At 38.6% G+C, this 22,908-nt stretch overlaps 2 protein-coding genes across 4 annotated transcripts; one reads left to right on the top strand and one right to left on the bottom strand.

Annotated features, from left to right (window-relative positions):
* Positions 1-3,448: 3,448 nt before the first annotated feature.
* LOC143889957 (transcription factor GTE8-like) lies at positions 3,449-20,974 on the bottom strand. Of its 3 annotated transcripts, none has more exons than XM_077394374.1 (11): positions 20,850-20,973; positions 18,723-20,054; positions 18,581-18,629; positions 18,337-18,492; positions 11,037-11,110; positions 5,557-5,626; positions 5,323-5,409; positions 5,126-5,223; positions 4,949-5,015; positions 4,606-4,736; positions 3,449-4,519 (listed from the first exon to the last, which is right to left on the bottom strand). In XM_077394374.1, exons 1-11 carry the CDS (start codon positions 20,853-20,855, stop codon positions 4,241-4,243), a joined length of 2,349 nt encoding a protein of 782 aa, XP_077250489.1. In that variant the 5' UTR covers positions 20,856-20,973; the 3' UTR covers positions 3,449-4,240. The 3 variants fall into 3 exon arrangements, 2 of the variants coding, with proteins under 2 accessions (XP_077250489.1, XP_077250490.1); XM_077394375.1 differs by having other exon boundaries at positions 5,323-5,403; XR_013255062.1 differs by having other exon boundaries at positions 4,382-4,519; positions 4,606-4,731; positions 20,850-20,974.
* Positions 14,556-17,260, top strand: LOC143889959 (uncharacterized). Its single transcript, XM_077394376.1, has 2 exons — positions 14,556-16,446; positions 16,537-17,260. The coding sequence occupies exons 1-2, from the start codon at positions 14,640-14,642 to the stop codon at positions 16,752-16,754; spliced, it is 2,025 nt and encodes a 674-aa protein (XP_077250491.1). The 5' UTR covers positions 14,556-14,639; the 3' UTR covers positions 16,755-17,260.
* Positions 20,975-22,908: the final 1,934 nt, after the last annotated feature.

Here is a 22,908-nt window from a genome sequence, read left to right as displayed (position 1 = left end):
AGGGACTTGTTGGCACAGACATGACAGGTAGCACCCGTGTCTAGCCACCAGTCCGAAACATTAGAGGGATCCACAGCCTTTGACACCATTGCCACAAAATTCTCCACTACAGCCACAGAGTCTTTCTTCGGTGCCTTGCAGTCACTAGCATAGTGGCCAGGCTTTCCACAGTTGTAGCAGTTTCCCTTCTTCTTGAAAGTCTTCTTTTGAACATTTAGGTTAGACTTCTGCTCTACCGCCTTTTTCTTCTGAAACTTGGTTTGCTTCTTCTTCTTCTTCTGGCTTTCACTAGTATTCTGAACTACCAAGTTTGCAGTTGCCTTTTGATTAGCAAGTAATTCGTTTTTGGAACGAATCCTTACTTCATCCTCAATCCTGATGAAACGCTTAAAATCAGAAAGTGGCACTTGCTTCTTTCTGCGGTGCATTTCAGTAGAGAAAAACAACCAAGATGGAGGCAACTTATTTACAATTGCTCCAGCGACAAAGACGTTGTCGAGCTCCACCTTCTCGTCTTTCAATTTCTAAACGAGTTTCTCCAACTCCTTAACTTGAGGTAAAAGCTCCTTGTCATCTTCAAATTTCATGCCAAGAAATTTGTCGATAAGGTGGGTTTTGGAGAGCTTCTCATCATCTCGGTACTGCTGGACCAAACCATCCCAAATCTCCTTAGCAGACTTCTTTTGAGTGTAGACATCTGCTAGGTGGTTGGAAAGGCTATTTAGCAAATAGCGCTTGCAGAAGTCATTGTCACGCTCCCATTGGGCATCTTCGGCAGCATCATCCTCACCAAATGTAGGTTTGGCGTCGGTCACAGTATAATAAATTTTAAGCAATTGCATGCCAAAAATAACTTTTTGGTGCCAAGCATTGAAATTAGAACCATCGAACGTTTCCAATTTCAAGTTGCTAAAACCCATAGTAGAAGCATCCATTGCTTTCCAATGAATAACACTTTAAGATTGTTAGAACAAGCGGTTGAAAACAATGGATCTACTAATGAAAAACAGTGCAAAAATATAAAATTATACTGACTTGAATGGAGGATTGATTAATAACGATCTTGATTGCGATACTGTCGTACGTCCTTGAACGCCCACCTTAAAGTGTTATTCGGCCCAACTCCAGTGCATGGATCACACGACCGAACCACCTCCAGGAACAGCAGGAGAATGGATTGTTGTAATGCACCACTCAACAATCCTATAAGGCAAGCTCTCTATTGAATACTTTCTATTTTTCTTGATGCTCTTAAGTAGTCTCTTTTTCATTGGTGTCTCTGGATGCTAGAATGAGTGCTCTATTTATAGAGTTCAAGTAGCAACTCAAATGACACACATTAAATGTGACCATTCATGAATTCATGAATCTCTTGATGAGGCATGCATGAATCTCTAGGTGACTTTTCATAACTTCAAAGTCCTTAAGAGCCATGCATGAATCTCCACATTTATTGAAACTTCTAAGAATTAATGTTTCAATGAATAAAGAGCAGTGCATGAATCCTAATCCAAAGAGATTCGTGAATGAAACAATAATATTCATGAATTTATACATACATTGAAACTTGAGCATTTATGAATCATTGAAACTTGAGCATTCATGAATCTCTATTTTCATGTATGAGTCTCAACATTAGACCCCAATAAATAGAAATTAAAGGTTTGAAACTCACAAAGATTTTAGTATTAAAACCAACAACAAGCTCTCTCACTGCTCCTCTGGGTTTCTTAGATGAAGACCTAAGAACGAAGATTGTATTTGTGAGCCGAGGAAGATATTTGTAGGTGGGAGAAGACAGAAGATTGAGAGGACTCGCTGAAGCTTCATTCTTTCCTATATCTCTGCTCACGGAGCGAAAGATAGGAAAACTCATTCCCAAGAATGGTAAAAGGTGACAAGAATGGTTAAAGATGGCACCCTCAGATAGACCTGGCAAACGGGTGGGTCGGGCCGGGTCAACGCGCGGGTGATGCGGGTGCGGGTCCACGGGTCGGGTGAGAAAATGACCCGCATTTTGGCGGGTCAAAATTTACGTGACCCGCACGGCCCGCGGGTGGGCCCGGTCAACCCGCGGGTCACCCGCAAATATGCCGCAAAGGGATTGTAATAATTATTTTGATTTGACAGCCTCTATTTTTCCCGTAATTGTCATAACCTCATATGTGATTTGGTATTTTTTTCGTAATTTTAAAATTTTATAACCCTTTCTAGGTAATTTTTCATTCAAAACTTTATAATTTAGCTAATTTACTTTCTGTGGTGTAATGATTACTTTTTTACATTTTCTAGGAACATTTTAGCAACATTTGGATGCGCGCATCTTTGCATACACAAAGGCCACTTGCCGAGAAATTGCCAAAGGAGAAGCTTGATAGCAAATTCTAATAAAATAAAAACCACATTTAAATGTTATCAACACTACTGGGCACTCTCACTTTATGTATGGCCCACACCATAGGATGATCCAAACCGTCCATTAGTTGGGCCATAGCCTAAATAGGTTATGCTCCAAAAATCATTTCCATAGGATGATCCTATCCCTCCAATCTGAATGTTAGAGGGTTGATCCTAACCCTCTATAGATCGGAGGGTTAGAATCAACCGATGGAAATAATTTTGGGGCATAACCTATTTAGGGTATGGCCCATCTAATGGACGGTTTGGAACTTTGGATAATCCTACGGTGCAGGACATACCGTACTTTTTATAAAGTGAGGAGTTACTCATAAAAAACAAACAGCAGTGATGATAATATTCTCAAAAAGATTAAAAAATACTGTAAAAATGCGGGTGCCCACGGGTTGACCCGACCCGACCCTTGTTTTTGCGGGTTGGGTCACCCGCGGGTTGGTTTTTGACGGGTCACGGAAACTTAGACCCGTGCCCGCAAATTTGCGGGTGGGCCGGGTCGACCCGCGGGCACGGGTCACTTTTGCCAGGTCTACCCTCAGATTCGAAGGAATTCTTTTTTTCCAAAATTGAAAACAGCAAACCGACTAGACCCCTGAATTTTATTTTCCATGGAAAATATTATTTCCATAAGTGTCTTTCTCTCTGTGGAATATGAGCTGCTATCCGGCCCTGTTTGTATATATTGAGAATAGATTATGAGTCCATAACTGATTATTCGACTGAAAAATTGCATTCAATTTTGAGTCCAAGAATCAGTTTTGGACTCAAAATGAAAAACAGAGAGTATGAGAAGCAAATGTAAGGTTGACATATAAATCATTCTGTCTAAGCATTTTATAAAGATTCCGAATGCAGAACTGACATTAATGCCCAAATGACCCCCCACCACCACCACTACCAGAAAAACTGTCTACATCATATATTCAAACTGATTTCATGTAGAAACGCCCTTCCCTCATATATAGAGATCATGACAACGGAAGAAAAAGACCCACTGCCCGTAAGACATGCAATCCAAACTGTAAACATTCGATTGCAAGCTGAGGCCCTCCAACAACCCTTTTTAGATTAAATAAAGTCTTTGACTTTGAACTATCTTTTGGCTATGTACAATAACATCAAACGTAAGCCATAACATGAGAAATGCAGATATGGGATAAAGAACCAGATGAAAAATGAAAACGGAATAATATGTTTCCATGTATCACCACCACCACCACCACCTCATGTATCTTTTTTTTACAATTAGGGAGTTTTTTCATCCTTTGTGCAACAACTCTTCCCACTGTTCTTTAACATGACCACCAGCTATTCTCAAGAAAAAGCGTCTCTGATATGTATGATAATGCGCCCATGGAAAGATCCTGAATCTCGCAGTTTAGACAGACTGAAGTATCACAAAAGGGGTAAGTTGCCTACGCCCTTTCCCCTGCGGAACACCAAATCTCCGCGTACCGAGCTATCATACCCGGCTATCATACATCCCCTCTCTCTCTTCCAAACACCTCAAATAGCCCACAGGGAATAAAGCTGCTTTAACGGCAAGAGATATCTCAAAACTTCTACAGCACCTTAAGATCGTGATGCCAAAATTCTTCCCAACCAATCCAAAATCCAACCTGAAAATCGTTCCTTATTTGCAATCGTCGGTTAGGATAGTGTAAAGCAACCATGAACAAGAAAAAAGAAAATTATTCTTGCCCCACTTGCTGAAAAAAGCAAATACCCAAGTGCCCAGTAGTAACAGGTTTCTTCTTCTTCTCAGTTTAGAGTTGGTTCTGAATCTTTGGCTTATAGTTGAGTATATTGGTGATAACAAGCAATGTCAGTCAATTTCACCTTCCTCGACCTCATTTACTTGCCCGACATCATTAACAGGGGTGGTGTCAGGCTCAAACTCTTCATCCTCCTCATCTTCTTTCATGTATAACCCAAGCTGCTCCAAAGGATTACTTCCCATGAGCTTGAAGCCCATGGCATCTTGTGAGTGATCTGGACTCGTCTCATCAACAGAGCTTGGCAAGTGCTCGGCAGGAGCAGAACCAAGCATTTCAAGATCTATTAAGAATTGACCGTTCCCATTGATTTCAACTGACTTTTCCATCTGCAGATGCCCGCAAGATATTTGTTAAACGCAAGAGCGTAAGGGGAAAATTCCTACAGCCATTCGCTAATGTAAAGTGTGTTCACCTTCTGTAAGGCAAGACGTGCAGCTTCTCTTTCAAGTTCCCGTTTCCGTCTAGCTTCCGATGCAGCCTCTACTTCAGCTCGCCTTCGAGCATCCTCGGCAGCTTTGGCTTCCGCTTGCAGCCGAGCCTTCTCTAATGGCACGAAGTGGCATATTTGTAAGCATGGTTTTAAATTTCGGGCAAAATTTTAAGATTTGCACCGAAATTGCCAAAATTTCAGTTTAGGCCTACCGAAAGTTCAAACCTTGTTTGTAAGCAATTGAAGCACTAGTGACCAAACTAACATAAAAGCACCAGATCATGCATAACATAGAATATCAAGCATAGGGTCTTATATCTCAAACCTTCTCTTTGTTGCCTCTCAAGTTCTTCCCTCTTTCGCCGCAGTTTCTCAGGATCCCCCTTTTCACCCTGACCTCAGAACACGTTTCACCCAATATCAACCAGAGTAGGGTGCACTTCGGAGATGGATACTAGAACAGAAATTTTGCAATAAATAGCCAAAGGACTTTGTAACACACCTGGCTAAGTGTCTTCTCTCGAGCTTTAAGGATAGTATCAGCAAAACGGTTACGGAGTAAAGCTGCTCGATAGAGCTTTTCTGGGGAGACCTTCTCTCCTAAAAATATTCATAGTGAATAGGTAAGGTGATGCACCAAAATCAAATGCTTAAAACCAACCACCTCACAAAAATTTTCTTCTTTCAAATCATGCTTACCCTCTTGATGGTTATCTGCCTCAACAGAAATCGGAAAAAGATGAGAATTCTGGTCATCTTGTTCCAAACCACTACGAGATTCTGCCTCTTGTCAAAATAGATGTACAATTAGATTGCATCTTGAATTATTGTTACAGGTGAACAAATTGCTCATAAGCACATGATCATCTCAATAGTGTTTCTAGTTTCTAATATATTGGACATAAGCAATAAAAATATATCACACAAACTCACGGTTTCCATTATGTGGATCCAAAAGATCACTTTTCTCTTGTTCTGAAGCTGATCCAGGACCTATAGTATCCTGTGCAAAGATAACAGGAGAAAATGAAAAGGGTTCCTCCGATCTGAAGAAGTACGATGAAGGAATAGGACATTTATAACAATTTTAAAAACCCTTCACAAACATCATTCTCGGGAATTTATCGGCAAGGGAAAATCTCAGGATGTATTAATTTTTTTTATTTTTTCGGGTTAATATAGGGAAAAATGATAAAAATCAAAATATTTAAACAATTTGTTGTAAAATTCATTTCATTTCGTCCGAAATGGATCGTTCGACATGGACGAAACGCTTAGGTTTCGATAGGAAACCAGAACGAAACAGCCAAAATTTCGTGTCAGTCCATTCCGAAATTTCGGACGAAATTTGACAAAATCCGAAATTTCGTCCGAAATGGACATAATTCTAGATTTCGTCTGAAGTCCTCAATAACGGCTTGTTTTGACTTTTTCCGCCAAGAAATTACCAAAATGCCCCTATAATGGCTACTTTTGTGTTTTTACCGTTTTAGGCCCAAAATGTGACCGTTTATAGCTGTTGGGAAGGGTATTTTCGTTATTTATACTTACACAAGCTATAAAAACTCTATAAATAGCCCTTCCCCACCAACTTCTCCTCCACCTTCACATATATCTTTTATTCCTTCTCTTTTCTACTTTCACTTACACTCTTCTACTAAGTCTTCTACACTCTTCTTTAGCTTCTATAATCTTTAATCTAAGTCTATTTTGGAGCAAAGGGAAGGCTTACCTTCAACTTACAACTACAAGACCACTCTACAAATTTCCAAAGGCTTCAAACTTCAAGTGAAGGCTACTACTCTCTTCAACTCAAGTTCAAGGGCTTCGACTCTCCTCTAAAGGCTTCAAGTCTAGGAAAGTTAAAGCTTTATTTGTTTCCATTTCCTTTCATTTCAAGAATCATTTCTCCAATTCTACTTCATTTTAAATTACAAAATGAGTGGTTCGGGACCTTTTGGAGGAGCATCCTCTATTGGTTCGGCACCCGCTAGATCAGATGACCTAGCATGAGCTTACAGAACATTGGTTCCGGGTAAAAAAACAAAGTCGCATATTTTGTGGGAAAGTCATATCGGGTGGAGGCATTAGTTGTTGACTCATGACTCAACTCTCGACTCGTGACTCGTCTTCTTAATTTTCTGATTCGTGACTCGACTCGACTCGTGACTTGTAAGAGTTTTTGACAAATGCAGAAATTTAGTTGAGAAAATTATAATTATACCATATATCAAAAGATGAGGTAATGAAGCACATAAAAGTAACTATATCCTTGCAAATTTGCAATTTGTTTGCACAAAAATAATTTAGTTCTTTCTAATTTCAACTTCCAACTTCCAAAAGCTGGCTTTTGCATGAGAAACATGAGATTTTATATGGTGTAAGCCCTTATAGTCCCTTATTTTTTCAAAAAGTACTGTACGGACCACATCATAGGATGATCCAAACCGTCCATAAGATGGTACACAACATAAATAGGTTGTTCCCCAAAAATCATTTCTATAGGATAATCCTAGCCCTTCGATCTGTAGAGGTTTCCATAATATGCAGTTCCTCTAGATCGGAGGGTTGCGATCATCCTATGGGAATGATTTTTGGGGAACAGCCTATTTAGGTTGTGTTCCATCTTATGGACGGTTTGGATCATCCTATGATGTGGTCTGTACAGTACTTTTTGAAAAATAAGGGACTATAAGGGCTTAACTCCTCAACTTTTATTCTGGCAAAAGCTTTGTGGGGGCCTTTGGTCATGCCCCAACTCTTATCTATTCCCCCCTCCCAAAAGCTGGCTTTTGCATTTCAGAACAGCCACCTTTGATGAAGTATATGAATCAGAGAAAATCAGCTCCTGTGGTTGCGTTTCGCATTTCCGGAAATTGCCTAGCAAATCCTTAATTAAAGGGAATTTGCTAACCAATTTCATGGAAAGCCATTTCGTGGCTGGCTTTTGCATGTGAAAACAGCCAGCTCAGATGAATTAAATGACTCTGCCAAAAATTCAACTTGTGTGGCTGTTCTCACTTGCAAAAGCGAGCTGTAAAAACAGCAACCTAAGTGTTCATGTTGCTCAACACTTAAAATTGGATGATGAGTACAGCCACAGAGGCTCAACACTTTTGCTAGATTCCATATGTTCTTTTGTTTGTCCGTATCTATTTCCTATGCCCCATGCTCAATTGTTTTTTATTCAATTTAAAAATGCTTTGGCCTTTTGGCAGCTTTTGACAACTTCTTTTGACCAAAACCATATGATTTCTTTAAAACCATGGGCTGGTTTTCACATTCTCCAACTAAGTAATTACAACCCATGTGACTTGTAAGAAATTTGGGTGAAATTTTCAACCAAATTTCGTCCAACCTATCAAGTTCTCATTATTTTATGACTACCCATGTGACTTGTACGAAATTTGGATGAAATTTCACCCAAATATCGTCCAAACTATCATTACTCTTTAATTGGTCGAAATTTCAAAGTAATACATGTGATCATAATATAACATTTTCACTCGTACGAGTCAAGCCAAAACGGGTCGAGTTGCTGTGACTCGTTCGAGTCACTGAACGACTCGGACGAGTTTACGATAACTACGAGTCATCATACCGACTCGACTCGACTCGAAAAGCCCCTAACTCAACCCGACTCGTACAACTCGACCAGTGACTCGCACGAGTTTAATAACTATGGGTGGAGGTATAACCCGCTTAAAAGAACATCTAGCGGGTGTTCCAGGTGAGGTAGCACCATGTAAAAAGTGTCTGAAGATGTAAAATACCGAATGAAGCAACTCTTAGATTCAAAGAGAAAAGAAGGGTCTATGAAGAACGTATCCAGAGCAGAGGTTGGTGGTTTTTATGGCACACCAGAAGAAGAAGGGGAAGAGGAGGAGGATGAAGAGGAAGAAGGCATTGGCACTAGAGCAATGACTCGGTCAAAGAGAAAGGAAGTTGTTGTAGAATCAAGTGGTACAAAGAGGAAGAAGAAGGGAATCAAAGGAGGAATCAGGAATTTTTTTGCACCACAAACAACCCCCGGAGCCCAGCCAAGCATTAAAAGTGCTTTGGTAACCAAAGAAACTAGAGATAGGGCAAACATGGCAGTTGGAATGCTTTGATATGATGCCAACCTCCCTTTCAACGTTGCTAATTCACCTTTCTGGCAACATACGTTCGATGCTGTGAATGTCGTAGGTTCAAGTTATAAGGCACCTGCTTATCATGATTTAAGGGGGACCATTTTAAAGAATACAGTGGATGAAGCAAACAGTTACTTGGAGGAGATTAAGATGTCATGGAGATCTACTGGCTATAGCATTATGGCCGATGGATGGACAAACTCCAAACAACGTTCCTTAATCATTTTTAGTGTACTGTCCTAAAGGAGTAATTTTCCTAAAATCCGTTGATGCATCTGGCATAGCGAAAAATGCTAATGAATTATTCAATATCTATGATCGGATTATCGCAGAAGTTAATCCAAAAAATGTAGCGCAGTTTGTAACTGACAGTGAGCCAAGTTATAAAGTTGTTGGGAGAAGATTAGAAGCCAAATATGGTACATTCTTATGTACTCCGTGCGCAGTCCATTGTTTAGATTTAATCTTGGAACAGGTGGGAGGGGCTTGTGTCGTCTTGCTTGGACCAGATTGTTACAAATTTCATAAGCATATAAAGTCTGGTGTTGAATCAAAAAGTACTTCAACAAATGTTCGTGTCTGACGAGTATAGTACTAGTAGGTTTGTCCAACACTCATTGGGTGAAGAGGCAGTTAGTACTGTGTTGGACAAATCTTTTTGGGACAATTGCAAGTACATTTTAAATGTCAACGAGTCTTTAGTGAGAGTGCTACCTTTGGTAGATCGGCAGGACAGACCGATAATGATTACCTATATGAAGCCATGGATAGAGCAAAAGAGAACATCAAAGAGAGGTTGAAGAAAAAATCAGATTATATACCCATCTAGAGGGTTATCGACCAAAGATGGGATAGACAACTCCACAGTCCCCTCCATGCAGCAGGATACTTTCTTAACCCTGCTCTTTTTTACTCCGACCATCTCCAAGCATAGTGAAGTCACCAAAGGCTTGTTCAAATGCGTCACTCGATTAGTATCTGATGAAGCTACACAGGACCTCATCAGCAATCAACTTGAGACTTATCGAGAGACTACCGGTATTTATGGAATGAAGCTTGCAATCTGCAACCGATCGAAGTTGGGACCGAGTATTTTTAATTTGTTGGTTTAATTAAGTTTATTTCATTTTAACTTTCATTTTCTCAACAAATAAATGATTGGCTATTGGGTACTTTACAGTTGCATGGTGGAATCAGTTCGGAGGTGACGTAGAGGAATTACAACACTTTGCCATCAGAATCCTCAGTCAGACCTGTAGTGCAACTCGATGTGAAAGGAACTGGACAACTGAAGTACCTTCTAACACATCCACTCCGCAAAGAGAAGTAAGTTGGAGCAGCACAAATTGAATGACCTTGTGTTTGTCCATTACAACCTCAAGTTTCGGCAAAGGTATACAACTTAATTTAAGATTTTCAACTTTCACCTCATTTCAATATTTTTCAACTCTCACTTCATAACTTTAAACTTTAAACTTTAAGTTAAGTTTAAACTTAAACATTAATCTTAATGTTTTCAGAGACTTGATGAGTAAATCTTCTACCACTAGTGACCCTTTGAGCATAGATAAACTGGATGTTATGATGGATTGGGTTGCAAAAGATGAAGATGCTAGTTTTACGTCGGAAGATATTGGTTGGAAAAATCTTGAAGCACCTACTACGATTGGGGCCAACGAACTACGATGACATACCTTTTTGAAGAAAATGTTCCTCCTACAGGTGGTGGCGGCGGCGGCGAAAAAATTGAGTATGATCATCCGGGCTATGAATGGGAGTAATTATTGAGAGCTACTATCTATGTATGAGATTGAAAGATGATATGATGTATTTCCTTTTTAAAGTTCTTCTATGTATCACTTGCACTTGTGAAAGACAATTTGGTGTTTAAGTAACAAAGTTGCCTTTTTTAACATATTTCGGTTTATTTACTTGTTTTTTTATCCTTTTCTATCAATTTCTGAATTTTTTGGATTTTTATCATCTTTTTTACTATTTTTTTCTCAAACCGAAAAGTTTCGAACGAAATGGCCAAAACGAAATTTACAACTAAGATATATGAATATATAAAATGAAAATCTTATTAAAATATTGGGATAATATCGTGATATTAACGCGATATTTTGTTAAAAAATGAAATATCACTAAATTTTTAAAATCTCAGGATTATTTTGGGATTTTGTTGTTTTATCAAAATGTGGCGATAAAAACACGAAATTTTGAAAATATCGGAGACATTTGTGACAGAGTTATATGGAAAGATATGAGATAAAAGTATACCTTGACAGTATTTACAAGAGATGAAACTTTAGCACCATCAGATTCACTTCCAGAAGAACCGCCAGAGTCTGACTCTGCTTGTAGATATAAGGAACTAGTCAGCAAAGAATGTTAAAAGTGGAGTCCATCCATTACATGAGATGAAACTGCAATAGAGCGACACTAGTAAAAGCCTGACAAGACAATGGCAATAGTCAGGGAAAAGAAAGAAACTTCTTGACAATTCCCATCTCAGCGCAATCCATCTCTAATATCTGTCCAATTTCACAACTGCTCAATCACCAGATTTTTGCAAAGTTTTGTTCTTGAAGGCAGTACCTTGTCGAAGGCCCATCCAATGAATCACGACTTGTCAATCAATGTAAAAAAAGAGTACAGGTGCACACAACGCAATATGCTTGAATAAGCTTTTTAAAGAACAAAAAAAAAGGATCATCTACCAAAAGAATGATAAAATAATTCATTCATAGATACAAACACTTAAGCAACTATTTATGCCAATGACATGCCATGAATAAATTATAAATAAATCAGCAACTCTTTCTTCGCGCTTAATACTTTTGAAAGTAAAATTACACCATAAAATGTGACTTCCTAATCAAATCAAGTGACGCAAGCAATGCGTATAACGAGCATTTTCAATATTCATAATGCCTGGACTTCATAATGCCTGGACAGGTGTGTCAGAAATGGATTCTATACTTTATTCATCAAAGTATATTACTTATAATATTTTTAAATCTACTACTTCTTAACTAAATTGATGAAACTAGTCAATGAGTACTTTGTTATCACCTTTTTATTAGTCAACAAGGACTTCCTTTTACCGTACTAAATTAAAAATTTAACAAAAGGTTAGTAGCATGGTTTTAAATTTCCACGAAACCGACACGAAATGACCAAAACGTTTCTGTTTCCATCCCCACCAAAACCAAAATCGAAAATTTGAAATGCATAAACAAAAATCATAAGTGTAATAGTGGCATACTAAATCAGTATTGCATTATCATATATATATATATATATATATATATATATATATATATATATATATATGAATTGCATGTGAAGTATGATGCATGTCATATGTGTAAATATTAATATGAATTACATGTGAAATTTGGTGTGTGCTGAATTATCAGACATGCACTACAGTGCATGTACAAGGTGTTCGATATTTTTAAACCATTATGGATGGTTGTCTTGCTTATATGCTGGTTTCTAAATGTGTATTTGTGTTTATTTTAGCATTCCCTAAAGTTTCATCTTTAAAGTCTATCATTTGTATATGTTTTCGTGATTTTACAGGATTTTTCACCAAATTTTCTAACCAAAACTAAAATGTTTCTATTTCCGTGGCGACCGAAACCAAAATTTAAAACCTTGGTTAGCAGATTTACCAACATTTCAGGATGTTTGGGGTGGTCTCACAAGAACTAGATTTAAGAAAGCAAGCTTATGATTTACACGAATGGCAAAGTTCTGAAAACATTAAGACATGTTAATGCATATACTCAACAATTAGTAAATGCACTTTTTTATATTTTAAATAGACTTCTCACAAGAACTAAAGTAACAAACATGATTTTAAATTTCGACCGAAATCCAAAATTTTGGACCGAAACCGAAATTCTCGAAATTGACCATTTCGGACTAATTTCGGAAATTCCAATGAAATTTTGGGAATTTCGGTCAAATTTCAAGAATTTCAGAAATTTCGTGGAAATAATGACATGAAAAGAAATAGATACATGTAGATTTCGTTCAAATGACATGAAAGGAAATCATGTAAGGGATGGAAATAGAAACATTTCCGTCATTTCAGGGAAATTTTGGGGAAATGTAAAACCATGGTCAATACCACATAAACTTACGAGGTGGTACTGGTCCTATTCCGATTTGACATCCAATGCATAAGATATTGTTACATTGTTCTGTACTCCGAGGATGTTGCCTACCAAATATCATTTTCTATATTAATGAAATAAACTGCACTGTAAAACTGCGTACAAAATAACATTTCTCCTTTTTGTGCGCAGTCAGAGACTCATCATTTGTATGATGCATAGGTTCTGAAATTTGAAATTCAAATGACTCTTCACATTGATAGAAAATGAACCACCTTCGATTCAACTAGGATGAGCCCACAAAGCATGTTGGCAAAGACCAAAAAATCATAAATGTTTTTCTGCCTTTGCAAATGGTATTAGCACCACTATCTGTACCATTTACATCAAAATGGCAATTTATCTATAAATGCAAATGATCAAAAGTTAAAAAATAGGGCCATAGTAAAAGCTAAAAAGTTCCAAACTGACGAAATTGCCTTAGTAAAAACAAATAAAGACACACATTTTAAGTAAAACAATCCAAATTTTTTAGGATTTTCCAAAACAGGGTTTTCTAGGAAAAAAAAATTAATTTTTTTAGCGCTTTCAAACCAAAATTTTTGGAAAAAAATCCATAGAAAAGCAGAAAAAAAAAACGTATTTCTTTGATTTGCAATGTGTTTTTATTTACAACGGATTAGGCTAGTGTTTTTTTTTTTTTTTTTTTAAAAAAAAAAAACAGCTTAATACGTTACAAATTGAAACATCTTTCCATTTTTATTTTTATTTTACGTTTTGACCATTTCGGTCGAGTTCCAATCGAAATTTTGACCGGAATAGTAAAGTGAACGAATCCATTGAGATTTCATTTCGATGAGGATAGAAAAGGAAACATTTCAGTCACTACAAGTCGGTTTCAATAGAATAATGAAGTGGCGCGAATTCATTGAGATTTTGTTTCGGTGGGGATGGAAAAGGAAACATTTTGGTAGTTTCATGTCTATTTTGGTGGAAATCTAAAACCACGACCTCAAGTTCTTCTAACAATTGGTTTATATCATAGTTGTAAATACCGTTTCGTTCAAATTCCGGAATGAAATTGACAAAATTTCGTTTCGGACGAAATTTTGTTCCATTTCGTCCATTCCGGACGAAATTTTCCGAAATCCGGAATTTCGTCCGGAATGGACGAAATTCTCCATTCCGGCCAAAATCGTCCATAACGGCTAGTTTGACTTGCAGAATTTACGACAATGCCCCTGCAACGGCTCTTTTTGGTTTTTGACCATTTTAACCTCAAAATGTGACCGTTTATAGCTGTTGGGAAGGGTATTTTAGTCATTTTTAAATGCACAATCAATAAAAAACTCTATAAATAGCATTTTCCCTACCTTCTTTTCCTCCACCTTCACATAAGTGATTCTCCTTCTCTTCTCTACTTTCACTTACACTATCTATTCTACTAAATTTCCTACAAGTCTACCCTCTTCTTCAACTCAATCCAAGTCTATTTTGGAGCAAAGGGAAGGCATACATTCAACTTACCACTACAAGAAGTCAAGAACTATTTCCAAAGGCTTATTTCAAGTGAGTGAAGGCTAATTTTTTCTTCTTCTCTTCAACTCAAGTTCAACCCCAAGGTTCTCTTTATTTCTTTCCATTTCCTTTCTTTTATTTCTTACTTCATCTGTCCCCTTCTACTTCATTTTTTTGTAATTTGTTTCAATTTTCTTTCTTCTAATTCATTTTTCCCCTTCTTCTACTTCATTTCAGAATGAGTGGGTCGGGTTCGGGACCTTCTGCAGGAGCATCCTCTATTGGTTCGGCACCCGCTAGATCGGATGACCCGGCATGGTCTTACGGTACATTGGTTCCGGGTCAAAGAAATAAAATAACTTGCATATTCTGTGGCAAAGTCATATCGGGTGGAGGTATAACCCGCTTGAAAGAACATTTAGCGGCTGTTCCTGGTGAAGTAGCATCATGCAAAAAAGTGACTGAATATGTAAAATATCGAATGAAGCACCTTTTAGATGCAAAGAGAAAAGAAAGGGCTAGGATGAGCATATCCAGAGCAGAGGTTGGAGGTTTTTATGGCACACCAGACGAAGAAGAAGAGCAGGATGAAGAAGACCTTGGCACACAATTGCCTCAAGTCCCTCAACGAAGAGGTAAGGAAGTTCTTGTAGAACCGAGTGGTACAAAAGGAAAGAAGAAGGGAATCACAGGAGGGATCAGGAATTTCTTTGCAGCACGAACAACCCCTGGAGCCCAGCCAAGCATTAAAAGTGCTTTGGCTACTAAAGAAACAATGGATAGAGCAGACATGGCGGTTGGCATGCTTTGCTACGATACCAATCTCCCTTTCAACGTTGCCAATTCACCTTTCTGGCAACCTATGTTTGACGCTGTGAATGCCGTGGGTTCGGGTTATAAGGCACCTACTTATCATGCTTTAAGGGGTACCATTTTGAAGAATACAGTGGATGAGGTAAACAACTACTTGGAGGGAATTAAGATGTCGTGGAGATACACTGGTTGTAGCATTATGGCAGATGGATGGACAGACACCAAACAACGTTCCCTAATCAACTTTTTGGTGTACTGCCCTAAAGGAGTCATATTCCTCAAATCCGTTGATGCATCTGGCATAGTGAAGAATGCCGATGAATTATACAATATCTTTGCAAAGATTGTCGGAGAGGTGAATCCGGAATATGTGGTGCAATTTGTAACTGACAGTGAGCCAAGTTACAAAGCTGCTGGGAAAAGACTAGAAGCCACGTTTGGTACATTCTTCTGGACTCCGTGCGCAGCTCATTGCTTAGATCTCATCTTGGAGCATCTGTGCAAACCGACTGTATTTCCTCACATAGCAACCACAATTGAGAGGGCTCGAACGATTACAAAGTTCATCTACAACCATGGAAGCCTCTTGAATTTGATGAGGAAGAAGTTCACAGGAGGGAAGGAGTTGTGCCGCCCTGCTGCAACCAGATTTGCTACAAATTTCATTAGCATACAAAGTCTGGTGTTGAATCGGAAAGCACTTCAGCAGATGTTTGTGTCTGGTGAGTATAGTACTAGTAGGTTTGTCCAACACCCACTGAGTGAAGGGGTAGTTAGTACTGTGTTGGATAAATCTTTTTGGGACCAATGCAAGTACATTCTAAACATCAGCGAGCCTTTAGTGAGAGTGTTGCGCTTGGTAGATCGGCAGGACAAACCGGCGATGGGTTACCTATATGAGGCTATGGATAAGGCCAAAGAGAACATCAAGGAGAGGTTGAAGAGAAAATCAGATTACAATCCCATCTGGAGGATCATCGACCAAAGATGGGATAGGCAACTCCACAGTCCCCTCCATGCAGCAGGATATTTTCTTAACCCTGCTCTCTTTTTCACTCCTACCTTCTCTAGGCACAGTGAAGTAACCAGAGGCTTGTTGGCATGCATCACTCGACTGGTACCTGATGAAGGTACACAAGACCTCATCACCAATCAGATTGAGGATTATCGAGAGGCTAAGGGTATGTTTGGAATGAAGCTTGCAATCCGCAACCGAACGAAGTTGGGACCAGGTATATTTGAGTTTTTTGTTTAATTAAGTATAATTCATTTTAACTTTCAGTTTCTCAACAAATAATGATTTACTATTTGTTACTTTACAGTTGCATGGTGGAATCAATTCGGAGGTGACGTGGAAGAATTACAGACATTTGCGATCAGAATTCTCAGTCAGACCTGCAGTACGACTGGGTGTGAAAGGAATTGGAGCACCTTCGAACACATTCACTCTGCAAAGAGAAATAGGTTGGAGCACAAGAGATTAGATGACTTGGTGTTTGTCCATTACAATCTTAAGTTTCGAGAAAGGTATACAACGTAATATAATGTTTTCAACTCTCACCTCATCACTTTAAGCTTTTAAGTTTAACCTTTGACATTGATTAAACTTAATGTTTTCCTTTTCAGGGACTTGTTGAGGAAATCATCTATCACTAGTGACCCTTTGAGCATAGACCATCTGGATGTCATGATGGATTGGGTTGCAGAAGAAGAAGATGTCATATTCACGCCGGAAGACATTGGGTGGGAAAATCTTGAAGCACCTACTGTTGTGGTTGGGGCCGGGGACGACAACGACGACTTTCTCATGCCTCTTGAAGAAGATGTCCATACTGGTGGTCCAGGTGGTGATGACGGCGGCGGCGACGAAGAAGACATTGAGTATGATCATCCGGGTTATGATGACTGAGAGTTGTTGCTACTAGCTATTGTCTATGTTTCATTTTCATGTATCTTTTTTTTTTAATGTTTTTCTATGTATCAGACTATCAGTTGCACTTGTGCAAGACTTTATGTGTTTAAGTAATGAATATGCCTTTTGGGACACATATTTTGGACTATTTATTAGTTTTTCATCTTTTTCTATTGATTTTTTATTTTTTTGGATTTTTCTCATATTTTTTAATATATTTTTTGTGTGAACGAAAAGTTTCGACCGAAATGCACCGAAATGACCGAAATCCCACCGAAATTCCGTTTCGGTGGCCAAAACGAAATGGCGACCGAAACGGAATTTACAACTACTTTATATTGATTATTGTGTAACTTCTTTTGCACATTGCTTGGTAGGGATGATAGTTCCCAATATGTACTCACTCTCAAATGCTAATTAATTTAAATAATCTTACGGGACATTACTGCTTGATTCTAGCTTGTTTAATTGTTTGGAATTATATGCTTCCTGGCCTAATTTATCTAGTCCATAATTTCATTTGTTAAAGTTCTCCAGATTGAATTCGTGAACCCTAAGTTCACGGTACGAAGCAAGGTGGTTTAATTCCTTCGAAGTTAAGGGCTTGCATGATTGATCATGAATAAACAAGTACAAGATTTGTATGCATAACAAAAAAAATATTCTTTACTGAGAAATGTTTTTATCTCACCCGCATAATATAACATAAAACAAGGGAGAACATTTTTCAATAAGAACTTTTCTCTTCACAAGTAAGCCCAATAGATTCGGTTATGAAATAGCTTCTCATGCCCTAAATTATCTCGTGTATGTTCCTTAACAAATATCACAATTACAAAATACATCTTGCGTGTCCAATTAATTCCTAAAATAAATAATTTTATTTTTAGAATGTTGTAGATATGCCAAAATGGGCTAAGTAATTGAAAAAGATGAAAAGGAGGCAACAAGAAAAACAACTATATTCCATAAGAAACTTTCTTGTCATAAATATGTACAATATATTCGGATATACAATAGTTTTTCATACACGATATTACCTTTTGTGTCCTTGTAACAACTAAAATATATTTCTTGGGAAACAAATTAATCCTTTAAGTAATGAGTTCTACTTTCAGAACGTTGAAAATTTGGCTGTGAATGGGCTCGATAACAGAAAAGAAGAGGAAAATGTGGGATGTAAAAAAATGAATAGGGAAAAAATGCAAACCACTAGACGAAGAATCAGAATCGCTACTGGAGCTGCTTGAACTGCTGCATTTGCTACTTCTAAGGGCGGTATCATTTTCTATCTCCACAGTAGGGTAGCTCGAGACAGGAGGATCATTCCCACAAATATCTACATCCTCATCAGCCGGGTAATTGCCTAACAGATATATAAGATGAAATATGATAACCAATACCTGATATAAATATCCAATAAGAATCACATATGGCATAAAAAGTAAATTCACCTTTGAAAGGCTGCATTGACGAATTGCTAGGGCCTGAGTCATTCAAAATCTGCACAAGAATAATAACTCCACTGAGCATATAAATACAAGGATACGTAAAAAGGTGAAAACAAAACCACAAACACACTGAACACTAATATACCTCCATTTCACAAGGCTCTACTTTCGACTTATTTGCCTGTTTCTCCTGTAGATAACCATCCAAAAGCTTCCGCAATGTGTACAATATATCATCGCTGAGAGCATCAATGTCAACCTCGATCTCATCCTCACTTGTTTGATTCGCATTGTAACTATGCTCCCTCAAGAAATCAATAATATGCTCTGGAATGTCGCCCTGTAAAGAATCTAAATCTCTACTCAGATTCTGCCTCTCCTCATCTGTCATTGTCCGCTTCCAGCTCTCCATCTTTACCTCATAATTATTCATTGAAGTGAGTTTCCTTTTCTTGGGCTGCAACAACGGTTCAGCAGGTTCCACATTTTTACAACGACCAGGTTTTGCAGGCATCAATTGCAAATTGGTCAGCGGAATTTTCTTCTCAATAGATTTCCATTTCAATTCAAAGAATTTACGGAGAGTATCAGCCATGATATGGACATCATTTCCAGGTGGGTTGTATGTCATTGCATTGGAGAAAGTAAGCCGCACATCCACAGCGAAACCCAATGGACTCGAGTATGCACCTGAAACTATCTTACTCTTCACTGTCCCCAGATCCATCGGGTTCTTTATAACAGTGAAATAATCTGGAATATTCAACTCCACTACATTGACTGGAGCATTGAAAACCCAACCAAAGCGCTGTGACATCAATTTTTTTAGCAGTGCTTCACACTGCTTCATTAGTGTTGCATCCATGTTACTACAAGGAGCTCCACCATGGTTCACAGATTCAAACCTACCCGAAATACTGCGCTTCAAAGGAGCCAGTGGGCGTTTCTTCCCCTGCCCAGATGATAATTCCACCGATTTCTTAAAATTCTCACCCATAAGCCTCTTCTGACCATCGCGGATATCACTAGAGGATGAAAGAGCAACCCCATTCATACACCTTGGGACAATTTTCTTCATAACAACCCGTACCTGATCAAGCTCAGCTCTCAGTTTCAGTTCTCGCTCTTTCCTTTCAGACCTAGACATCTTTGAGACTGAGAAGATCTGTGAAGGAACCTCAAAACCATCGCGCCTATCAATATTCAGACTTATGCATTTCCTTTTCGGGGCACAAGAATCCTCCGAAGCAGTCATCCCAGTGTCAACCCGTCCTGAGCTACCAAACCCTTCTGATTCACCCACGATCTCGTCTGCGAGCCCATGGTCCGGAACAAAACCAGATGAATAGCCTAATCTAGTGAACTTCTGGGTTTTACCCATCATTGCAACCGAAGATTCGGGCAAAAACTTCTTGGATTCCTTCTTTTGGGCGTACTCTAAAAGAACAGTCGGTGTCATAATCTTATTTCCTCGAATCTGCACATATTGGCCACGCCCATACAATTAATCCCCAAAAAGATTAATGGCAGAAGCACAGTTCAATTCTCCCACAATAACAGATAGATCAAGATTAACGCAAAGTCCAATTAAACTTTCTACCCTGCCAAGATAAATTCCCGATTCCCAGCAAACCAATTTTTCGTTTTCCTTTTCCTTTGCCAAGTAAATTAAAACCAAGATTTACATAAACCATGCTTTGTTTTCTTTGATGAGAAGATTGAAACTAAAGTCATGTTTCTTCTCCGAGAGAGTCTGAGTTTCGAGATTAACGTGTTTCTGATTTTTATAGCAACACCCAAACTGAAAACCCTAATTCTTCATGAGAATACCTTGTTTAAACAAAACCACTTCGCATGAATTCCAGTTAAAAGATTCCATTTTTCACTCATTCATATGAAACCCTCAGCCTTTTTTCACGGTCGCGCTTTTTACATCAAAAGTGCATGAGAGATGGAATCACTTGAAAAAGAGGAAGAAAACAAATTCAAGTAAACCCTAACCCTAATTTCAACAAAACCTCATTAGCAAAGCCCTAGAAATCAAATACAGAGACCAAAATCGCAACAAGAAGAAGAAAAGCACAAGCAGAAATCTACGAAACGCTTCAAAAATCCAATACAAAACCAAACAAATTCAAGTAAACTCTAACCCTAAATTCAACAAAACCTCGCTAAGAAAACCCTAGAAATCAAATAAAGATACCAAAATGGCAACAAAAAGGAGAAAAACAAAGAGAAATCTACGAAACACTTCAAAAATCCAATACAAAACCTGCATCCCGAGCAGAGCCGATCGCCGCGAAAGAAACCCTAGAAAAGAAACTTTTTCCTTCAGAGAGAGAGAGAGGAAAAGCAAATTCCAAAACCCGCGTTCTTTTCTCTACTTAAAGCCCACTCGCCACTTACAGAGACCCTACCTGAGAGATCTCAACCGTTGGATCTCTGCAAATCCAACGGTTTCCACCTATTGGGTTATTAACATTTGGATTACACTTGGACGGCTGAGATGTTTTATGGCCTGGCTCCCGCGAGTCCTCGGTTTCAAAACAACGTCCAAAGGGCTTGGAATATTAGCATAGTTTGGTCGTTTTATTGGCGACTATAGACCCCATTCCGGTGTTCCATGGTGGCATACCAAAATCGTGTGACTATAATTCTCTATTGTTTGGGGCCACTTTCAATTATCAAAACCAGTCATCATATGGACATATGATGGACCGATGATGCAAATTTGCATTAATTGGGTGTGTTTTGATTTAGGGGGAAAAAATGATATAATTCATTTTGATTTAGAATTTAGAAATGGATAGTGATGGCGTCTGAATCCGGGTCTGCGATCGCGCGGTCGGTAGAGGGCCTCCGCGGGGTCTGCAATCACAAACAAAGGAGGTCAGGGGGTCCGGGGTGGGTCCCGGACGACCACTTCGACACCCAAGTCAGATCCTTCGACCAATCAATATAAAGGACAGTAAGAAGAAGAGAGGGTTTTGACCGGGTTTACCAGGACCAAGGCGCAGATTCTTTTCTGGGCGCGTGGGTGGATGGGTCGGAGGAGACTAACCGGGAGAGTGGGATTAAGTTCCCAGCCTCCTCTGTCGTAGTCTTGCCTCTTTTTCCAGTTGTTTCTGTGGGGAGTAAGAAAAAAAGATCGAACCCTTCTTCTTTCCCTTGCCTCCCTTTTAAAGGGTGGCGTGTGGGCCTCTTCATCATTATGGAGAGAAAATCTTCCTTAGTAGGATTGGGCCGTCCCTCTGTCCGGACGACGTGCGTGGCTTTGGTAGGATAATCACTTCCACAATTTGTGATGATGAGTTTTGGAAGACGAGAAGGCGACACGTGTCGTGGTTGAGCTGCCTTGCCGTTTCCCTACGCCTTTCTTCATGATAGCGGGGCTCTGGTAGTGCATGGGTGACACGTGTCGAGCAAAGGGGGCGGTGCCGTATTTATGTCTCATCATATAGTAATTTCAAGTCCAATGTAATTAGAATGATGCCGTATGGCTCAACGAGGCATTTTACTCAATTCTTCCCCTTTTCGAAGTTCTTTGTGTTTTCATCTCTACCTTATTCGTTGAACCAGCTTAAACTTGAAAAAAGAACTAGAACAATTGGTCAAGGAAGAAGAGGAAGAAAATAAAGAAGAGGTGTTATGTTCAAAAAATAAATTCCTCAATGAGGAAGCTTCTTGCGTGTATTTTTTGCATCCTCGAGCTATGGTGTCTTAGAAACACTGCTCAAAGAGGAAAGAGATAGTAATCTCGTATGGGAGATTGCACAAATTCGAGAGTCGTTTGGAATAAGATTTTTCTTATGTTGCTTTATTCAAACTAATTCTTAGATACAATTCTCAAAATAACTCCTAAGAAATAGGGCAAATAGCTAGGGACTCTTTGACTCGTCTATAACTCAACAGTAACCAAAGATAAGGACTCTTATTCTTATCTACAACTCATAAGAGAAACTACGTAAGCAGCGATTCCTGCAAATCAGCACGTACCAAAAGGGCGAAGAAGAACAAGAAGAAAAAGAATGGGCCAAGCTAGAAGAGAAAGAGGAGGAAAATGCAAGAGAACAAGAATAAAAAAGAAATAGAGATGGAAAAAATATTTAATCGAGCAAAATTTTTCGAAAAAATAGTCAAAAATTTGGCAAAACAAGTAGAAAAATCGTTGAATTTTGACTAGAGTTGTTAAAAAATAAGCGAAAGTGGCATAAAATTAGGGTGGACCTGTTGACTTTTATTTCTTAAAAGTTTTTGTAATTTAAAATACAAATGGGGTTATATTTGTCCTTTTGTGGTTTGTCCTTTAGGACTTTATGCTTTTGGAAGTC

Source organism: Tasmannia lanceolata, unplaced genomic scaffold (assembly GCF_043159265.1).
Source record: "Tasmannia lanceolata isolate RefF3 unplaced genomic scaffold, GAP_Taslan_0.1 ptg000013l, whole genome shotgun sequence".
Taxonomy (NCBI): domain Eukaryota; kingdom Viridiplantae; phylum Streptophyta; class Magnoliopsida; order Canellales; family Winteraceae; genus Tasmannia; species Tasmannia lanceolata.
Note: the sequence above shows the minus strand (reverse complement) of the source record. Positions and strands in the feature narration are given on the sequence as shown.

Bases quoted from the DNA above. Each gene is read 5' to 3' on its own strand.
- LOC143889957 (XM_077394374.1), bottom strand. The intron at 18,493-18,580 runs GTGAATTTACTT...TATATCTGTTAG, and splicing joins GTCAATGCAGCCTTTCAAAG to GCAATTACCCGGCTGATGAG. The intron at 4,520-4,605 runs GTGAACACACTT...GGGCATCTGCAG, and splicing joins CACGTCTTGCCTTACAGAAG to ATGGAAAAGTCAGTTGAAAT.
- LOC143889959 (XM_077394376.1), top strand. From the start codon at position 14,640: ATGAGTGGGTCGGGTTCGGGACCTTCTGCAGGAGCATCCTCTATTGGT. The intron at 16,447-16,536 runs GTATATTTGAGT...GTTACTTTACAG, and splicing joins CCGAACGAAGTTGGGACCAG to TTGCATGGTGGAATCAATTC.